The 8,629-nt window shown below is 45.4% G+C and overlaps 1 protein-coding gene across 3 annotated transcripts in view; it reads right to left on the bottom strand.

Moving 5' to 3' along the window:
* Positions 1-577: 577 nt before the first annotated feature.
* The window catches only part of cxxc1a (CXXC finger protein 1a), a 10,408-nt gene continuing 2,356 nt past the window's right edge, over positions 578-8,629 (bottom strand). Inside the window, exons 4-15 of one of the 3 annotated variants that reach the window (XM_027275688.1) lie at positions 7,857-7,996; positions 7,573-7,728; positions 7,212-7,400; positions 7,026-7,127; positions 6,716-6,933; positions 5,205-5,412; positions 4,755-4,865; positions 4,555-4,604; positions 4,373-4,469; positions 4,113-4,265; positions 3,773-3,949; positions 578-727 (exon numbers count right to left, since the gene is read on the bottom strand). In XM_027275688.1, coding sequence (XP_027131489.1) covers positions 3,803-3,949; positions 4,113-4,265; positions 4,373-4,469; positions 4,555-4,604; positions 4,755-4,865; positions 5,205-5,412; positions 6,716-6,933; positions 7,026-7,127; positions 7,212-7,400; positions 7,573-7,728; positions 7,857-7,996 — 1,571 coding nt within the window. In that variant the 3' untranslated portion in view covers positions 578-727; positions 3,773-3,802. Of the gene's footprint in view, positions 728-3,668; positions 3,950-4,112; positions 4,266-4,372; positions 4,470-4,554; positions 4,605-4,754; positions 4,866-5,204; positions 5,413-6,715; positions 6,934-7,025; positions 7,128-7,211; positions 7,401-7,572; positions 7,729-7,856; positions 7,997-8,629 lie in introns of those variants that run through there. The other 2 variants (XM_027275689.1, XM_027275687.1) reach the window with 2 other exon arrangements.

Genomic DNA, 8,629 nt, shown 5'->3' with positions numbered 1-8,629 from the left:
CGAACAACCAGCAACATCACTCGTTCAACTCATTTACATATTTCAAGATCGCATCATAGGACAACATACTGTACATACCTGCATACATAACAAAAAAGTATAAAAGGAGGTAGATCTCATCTCGTGGGCAACAGCGCCTCTGTCTGGAGAGACGACACAACACGACACAATGTTAACAACTGCTAGCTACACATATTACTCGACAAAACACATGAAAAACATATAGTCAACTTAATGAAAACATGGCAAAAATGTTCTAAAACACACACTACTTAGCCAAGTGAAGCCAGCTGAACTTCTATAAAGTTTAAAGTAATTTAACATTGTTTTGCCCACAGATATCTACAGACGCTTTACCTCCTCATAAGTCCTTCGTCGCTTTGAAGACTACCCACAATCCCTTGCTTTTAGCATTCATGCAGGCGAACCTTTTCAACAGCAGGTGGCGTAGTTGTCCCATTTAGCTGGATTTAACTTAGCCCTATTTAACTATGTTACATATATAAAAACTATATATATTAAAAGGTCCAATGGTGCTGCAGGCAGATGTTGGTTTGCAGAGGGAGGGATGGACAGGACGATGCTGACATGCAGGATCTGTCTCAGCAGATAGTATGGACGGAGTCCAACGGCGAGCAGGTCAACAGGTCAACATCCGGGCTACAGAGCTGTTCTTTGGTTGTGATTCTTTGGTTCCTATCTCCTTGAGAGGAAACACCGGAGCATCCTTTGACAAAGGAAAGGAGGTGACGTTTAGTGTGACGGACAAACTTCTCCAACTGTGACGGACGGCCACCAGAACCAGTACCAGAACCAGTACCAGGTCCAGGTCCAGGTCCAGGCCCAGGCCCAGAACCAGAACCAGAACCAGTACCAGGCCCAGGTCCAGGCCCAGTACCAGAACCAGAACCAAGCCCAGGTCCACACCCAGTACCAGGTTCAGGCCACAACACACACACACACACACACACACACAGTCAAGACTCTGCTTCTGACAGCACACCTGTACCTGATGGTACCTGCAGAGGAACACCCACACTGACACACGAGCACCAAGTACAGTATGATGTCAGTGTGTGATGTCACAGTGTGTGATGTCACAGTGTGATTTCAGTGTATGATGTCATAGTGTGTGATGTCAGTGTGTGATGTCATAGTGTGTGATGTCAGTGTGTGATGTCATAGTGTGATGTCAGTGTATGATGTCAGTGTATGATGTCATAGTGTGTGATGTCATAGTGTGATGTCAGTGTGTGATGTCAGTGTGTGATGTCATAGTGTGATGTCAGTGTGTGATGTCAGTGTATGATGTCAGTGTATGATGTCAGTGTATGATGTCATAGTGTGATGTCATAGTGTGATGTCAGTGTGTGATGTCAGTGTGTGTGATGTCAGTGTGTGTGATGTCATAGTGTGATGTCAGTGTATGATGTCATAGTGTGTGATGTCATAGTGTGTGATGTCAGTGTGTGGTGTTAGTGTATGATGTCAGTGTGTGATGTCAGTGTGTGATGTCATAGTGTGTGATGTCAGTGTATGATGTCATAGTGTGTGATGTCAGTGTGTGATGTTATAGTGTGTGATGTCATAGTGTGTGATGTCAGTGTGTGATGTCACAGTGTGTGATGTCAGTGTGTGATGTCAGTGTATGATGTCATAGTGTGTGATGTCAGTGTGTGATGTCAGTGTATGATGTCATAGTGTGTGATGTTAGTGTAGTTGTCTGTAACCAGCTGTCATCCTGATGACATCACAGACTCTTCACAGCGTGTCACTGACAGGAAACATTAAATCAAACATGTTTTTAATGAAACATCAGTTTGTTTCCAACACGAAGAATTCAAATATAAAAACACTGGCATAGAAAATGAGACAAAGGTCATCAGGACAAAGAATACAAAGTCACATGAATACATTTGATAGATTTTATATCATGAAAACATCAAAGCTCTCATTATTATGTCATCTTGTCCCTTCACAATAAAAGACTGTTAATAACTTTATTTTGTTGTGTTTGTTTCATGATTACTGTAACTTTGTGAAATGAAACATCACATGTATTACATCACATCATATCACATGTCATGCTCTTAATGTGAAAGGATTCCATGATCTATAACAAACGGCTGATTTATTTCATCATACAAACACTGGATTTATTCATGTGATTATTCTTCACATGTCTCCATAGCAACAATAACATCTCTGACAAGTGGAATTATGGGTAGTGTAGTACTCGAGGAATCCAACTGTATAAAAACTGAATAAAAGATGTCTGAGGAGTCGATGAGATTCTTCAGACACATGTGAACACGTTTAATGAACATGTGAACACATTTAATCAACACATGATCATGTGAACGCGTTTAATGAACACGTGAACACGTTTAATGAACACGTGAACACGTTTAATGAACGCGTTTAATGAACACGTGAACACGTTTAATGAACACGTGAACACGTTTAATGAACACATTTAATGAACCTGTTTAATGAACACGTGAACACATTTAATGAACACGTTTAATGAACACGTGAACACGTTTAATGAACACGTGAACACGTTTAATGAACATGTTTAATGAACATGTTTAATGAACATGTTTAATGAACACGTGAACACGTTTAATGAACACGTTTAATGAACATGTGAACACGTTTATTGAACATGTAAACATGTTTAATGAACACGTGAACACGTTTAATGAACACGTGAACACGTTTAATGAACACGTTTAATGAACACGTGAACACGTTTAATGAACACGTTTAATGAACACGTGAACATGTTTAATGAACACGTTTAATGAACACGTGAACACGTTTAATGAACACGTTTAATGAACACGTGAACACGTTTAATGAACACGTTTAATGAACACGTGAACACGTTTAATGAACACGTTTAATGAACACGTGAACACGTTTAATGAACACGTTTAATGAACACGTGAACACGTTTAATGAACACGTGAACACGTTTAATGAACACGTTTAATGAACATGTGAACACGTTTAATGAACATGTGAACACGTTTAATGAACACGTGAACACGTTTAATGAACACGTTTAATGAACATGTGAACACGTTTAATGAACATGTGAACACGTTTAATGAACACGTGAACACGTTTAATGAACACGTTTAATGAACACGTGAACACGTTTAATGAACATGTGAACACGTTTAATGAACACGTGAACACGTTTAATGAACACGTTTAATGAACATGTGAACACGTTTAATGAACATGTGAACACGTTTAATGAACACGTGAACACGTTTAATGAACACGTTTAATGAACATGTGAACACGTTTAATGAACATGTGAACACGTTTAATGAACACGTGAACACGTTTAATGAACACGTTTAATGAACATGTGAACACGTTTAATGAACATGTGAACACGTTTAATGAACACGTGAACACGTTTAATGAACACGTTTAATGAACATGTGAACACGTTTATTGAACATGTAAACATGTTTAATGAACACGTGAACACGTTTAATGAACACGTGAACACGTTTAATGAACACGTTTAATGAACACGTGAACATGTTTATTGAACACGTTTAATGAACACGTGAACACGTTTAACGAACACGTGAACATGTTTAATGAACACGTTTAATGAACACGTGAACACGTTTAATGAACACGTGTTCATTGAGCTGCCTGTTTCCCAAAATGCATTCTGTTGAATATTCACAAACACATTGAAAATAGAGATAATACTTTAAGTCCAATCCACTGCTTAACGAACCTCTCTGTACCTGTCTGTCTGCCTGTCTGTCTACCTGTCCTTGGCAGAGCGCAGGTCAGTTGTGATTGGGTCGTGCTGGATGGTCTGGTGCAGCATCAGAGCCAATAAACCGGCTCGATTGGTCATCGCTGTCCTCAGATTCCTCTCCTGTTCAAAGAGCTCGTCCAGCTTATACCACTGACAGACAGACAGGCAGACAGGCAGACAGACAGACAGGCAGACAGACAGACAGACAGACAGACAGGCAGACAGGCAGACAGACAGGCAGACAGGCACGTTAGTTAGTTTCCTGTCTCTCGTCATCACACACTGTAAATAAAGTTTGGTTGAAGCTCGTTACCACGCGGACTCTCTCCAGGTCGACCTCGGCGCGGCGAAGCTTCTCCCAGCAGTAATGTTTGTTACACTTCCTCTTTGACACGCGACAAAACTCGCCGGTCGACTCAAACACGTCTTTGACCAGAGGACAACCACAGACTTCGTCTGCAGGGACCTGACAGGGAGACAGGCAGACAGACAGGCAGGGAGACAGTAAAGCGTTGCTGGTCTCAAGCGTGTCACAGTGTTTGATGAACAGAACGTGGCGTGTTGGAACAGAACCTTTGGATCCCTGGAGTGTTCGGGACACAGAACCTGCAGCCGCTTACAGTACGTCTTACTCTGAGGGTTATACACATCACAGAACAACCGGGTCGCCCTGAAACACACAAGAGACAGACAGGTCTTACTCTGACCGGAGAAAAGACAGACAGACAGACAGACAGACAGACAGGTGTTCTTACCCCTCTATACGTGTTGGGTACATTGAGCCGAACGATGTCTGACTCTCATACTGTGGAACACAGACAGACAGACAGACAGACAGACAGACAGACAGAGTTTGAATTTCAGTCTGTGATGTTTATGGTGCACATGAAGACTGTTAGCTGAACCTGGTTCTGTGGTTCTGATGTCTCTTCAGGTTCTGGTTCTGTTGACTGACCTTAGCGTAGCATCTCTCCATGTGTCTCAGCGCCACCTTCGGGTTGACGGGATGACTACAGGAGACACAGAAGATCTGAAGGTCTGTGTCATCACCATCACCTTCAGTAACCTGACAGAGAGACAGGTCAGAGAGAGAGACAGGTCAGAGAGAGAGAGAGACAGACAGGTCAGAGAGACAGACAGGTTGGAGAGAGAGACAGGTCAGAGACAGAGAGAGAGACAGGTCAGAGAGAGAGACAGGTCAGAGAGAGAGTGACAGACAGGTCGGAGAGAGAGACAGGTCAGAGACAGAGACAGGTCAGAGACAGAGAGAGAGACAGGTCAGAGAGAGAGACAGGTCAGAGAGAGAGAGAGAGACAGGTCAGGGAGAGAGACAGGTCAGAGACAGAGAGAGAGACAGGTCAGAGACAGAGAGAGAGACAGGTCAGAGAGAGACCCCCGTCCTCACCTCCTCGTGCTGTTGGACCTGCTGCTGTTTGGCGTTGGCGATGATTCCTTCGAGTTCGTGGAAACGTTTCTCCATCAGTGTGAGGCGGAGCCTCGCCGCTTGCTGCTCCTTCCTGATTCGCTCCAGCTGTCTTCGCCCCATCTCCTCAGCAACGCACGGACTCTGCTGCCACTGCTGGATCCTCTGAGGAAGGATCTCATAGATACGACTGGAGGACAGAGACACAAAGAGACAGGGACAGTGAGACAGGGACAGAGATACAGTGAGACAGATAGTTTGTAGACTGTCGTGGACTTATTTGTGAACTGTGTCGTGGACTTGTTTGTGGACTGTTGTGAACTTGTTTGTGGACTTGTTTGTGTTGTGGACTGTGTCGTGGACTTGTCTGTGGACTGTTGTGAACTGTGTTGTGGATTGTTGTGAACTGTGTTGTGGACTGTTGTGAACTGTGTTGTGGACTGTTGTGAACTGTGTTGTGGACTTGTTTGTGAACTGTGTTGTGGACTTGTTTGTGAACGGTGTTGTGGATTGTTGTGACCTGTGTTGTGGACTGTTGTGGACTGTGTCGTGGACTTGTTTGTGAACTGTGTTGTGGACTGTTGTGGACTGTGTCGTTGACTTGTTTGTGTTGTGGACTGTTGTGGACTGTGTTGTGGACTTGTTTGTGAACTGTGTTGTGGACTGTTGTGGACTGTGTCGTGGACTTGTTTGTGTTGTGGACTGTTGTGAACTGTGTCGTGGACTTGTTTGTGAACTGTGTCGTGGACTTGTTTGTGAACTGTGTTGTAGACTGTTGTGAACTGTGTTGTGAACTGTGTCGTGGACTTGTTTGTGAACTGTGTTGTGAACTGTGTCGTGGATTTGTTTGTGAACTATGTCGTGGACTTGTTTGTGAACTGTGTTGTGAACTGTGTCGTGGACTTGTTTGTGGACTGTGTTGTAGAACTGTGTCGTGGACTTGTTTGTGAACTGTGTTGTAGACTGTTGTGAACTGTGTCGTTGACTTGTTTGTGAACTGTGTTGTAGAACTGTGTCGTGGACTTGTTTGTGAACTGTGTTGTGAACTGTGTCGTGGACTTGTTTGTGAACTGTGTCGTGGACTTGTTTGTGAACTGTGTTGTGAACTGTGTCGTGGACTTGTTTGTGGACTTGTTTGTGAACTGTGTTGTGGACTTGTTTGTGTTGTAGACTGTTGTGAACTGTGTCGTGGACTTGTTTGTGAACTGTGTTGTGGACTGTTGTCAACTGTGTCGTGGACTTGTTTGTGAACTGTGTTGTGGACTGTTGTGAACTGTGTCGTGGACTTGTTTGTGAACTGTGTTGTGGACTGTGTCGTGGACTTGTTTGTGAACTGTGTTGTGGACTTGTTTGTGTTGTGGACTGTTGTGGACTGTGTCGTGGACTTGTTTGTGGACTTGTTTGTGGTGTGGACTGTTGTGAACTGTGTCCTGGACTTGTTTGTGGACTGTGTCGTGGACTTGTTTGTGGACTTGTTTGTGTTGTGGACTCACTTGGCAGCGAGCTTCATGCCGCAGTCCTCAGAGCAGTATTTGGAGTTGACCCTTGCCGGGTGGACACATCCTGGACCCTGACACTGCCTCAGAGCCCCGCCCACCTCCTTAGCCCCGCCCTCTCCTCCTCGCTCGCTGTGTCGCACGCGCTCCCTGTGGCGCTGCTTGGCTTTGTGGCGGCGAGGCTTCACTTCCTCTTTGGGAGCCGAGACCGACTTCTACAGGGGAGGGCAGGTGTTTCAGTGACATCATCAGTGACATCATCAGAGGACGGTTGTTTCAGTGACATCATCAGTGACATCATCCTCACCTTCTTCTCCGTCTTCTTCTCTCGTCTCTTGACGTGTTTCACCTTCACTGCCTTCTTCCTCTGAGAGTCTGACTGAGCGTCCTCATCCTCACTGTGCCACACCTGCAACAGGAAGACACATCACACCACAGGAAGTGCCCGTTCTGACAGCTGATTGGTCAGAAGCGCTCAGGCACGGATACTAACCAGGTCTCTGTATCCGGCAGCTTTGTACTGCTCGTACAGCTCCAGCTCGCTCTCACTGAATGCTCCTTCGTCGTCGTCTTCGTCCTCCTCATCCTCCTCCTCAGTCTGATGCCCCGCCCCTTTCCTTGGGAGGCCCCGCCCCCTCGCACTGCTCCGACTCATCTCTTCGTCTTTGACACGAAGCATCTTCTGCTCACACATCAACATCATGGACACCTTCATGCTAAGCTACCAAACTGAGACACGTTCCAGCTCCACTTCATGTGGACGAGCCTCAGCTGGACCGGACCTGAATTCAGACACACAGCTAACAGTCAAGCTGTGTGTAGGGTATCGAACCTGTGACGCCGTTGTGACTCACCCGGGCTCGGACCTCACACTGCCTCAGGCGACACTTCTGTCGGATTTTGTTTGGACCTCCGAACTTCTTCATGTCTTTACAGAAGTCACACTGAGCGCAGTCCTCCGTCCGCAGACAGGCGTCGCACTCGCCACACATACGAGCCGAGCGCTTGATCTGAAACGACCCGGGTGTGACATCACGTAAACATGTGGTCATGTCAGCCAATCAACACTCTGCTCATTTCAATGGAAACAATGAAAGCAGCTGAAGTATCAGGTCATTTGTCAGAGCAGTACTGTTACCTGTGAGCCCCGCCTCCTGTCAATCTTAGGCTGAGGGGTGGAGCTCCCATCTCCATCAGGTTTGTCTTCCCTCTCTGGCTCCGACTCCTTCTCCTTCGTCTTCTTCGGTCGGTATTTGATCTCCAGAGAAGGATCTCTGTCTGCAGAGGACACAGCTAACACTAACACACAGAGCTAACAGCTAACACACAGCTAACAGCTAACACACAGCTAACACTAACACACAGCTAACAGCTAACACACAGCTAACACTAACACACAGCTAACAGCTAACGCACAGCTAACACACAGCTAACACACAGCTAACAGCTAACGCACAGCTAACACACAGCTAGCACACAGCTAACAGACAGCTAACACACAGCTAACACACAGCTAACACACAGCTACAGCTAGCACACAGCTAACGCACAGATAACAGCTAACACACAGCTAACAGCTAACACTAACACACAGCTAACACACAGCTAACAGCTAGCACACAGCTAACGCACAGCTCACAGCTAACACACAGCTAACAGCTAACACTAACACACAGCTAACACACAGCTAGCACACAGCTAACAGCTAACACACAGCTAACACACAGCTAACAGTTAGCACACAGCTAACAGCTAACACACAGCTAACGCACAGCTAACAGTTAACACACAGCTAACAGCTAACACACAGCTAACAGCTAACACACAGCTAACAGTTAACAGCTAACACACAGCTAACACACAGCTAACACACAGCTAACAGCTAACGCACAGCTAGCAGCTGCTGACTGA

This window comes from Larimichthys crocea, unplaced genomic scaffold, assembly GCF_000972845.2.
Source record: "Larimichthys crocea isolate SSNF unplaced genomic scaffold, L_crocea_2.0 scaffold148, whole genome shotgun sequence".
In the NCBI taxonomy this organism is placed as follows: domain Eukaryota; kingdom Metazoa; phylum Chordata; class Actinopteri; family Sciaenidae; genus Larimichthys; species Larimichthys crocea.
Note: the sequence above shows the minus strand (reverse complement) of the source record. Positions and strands in the feature narration are given on the sequence as shown.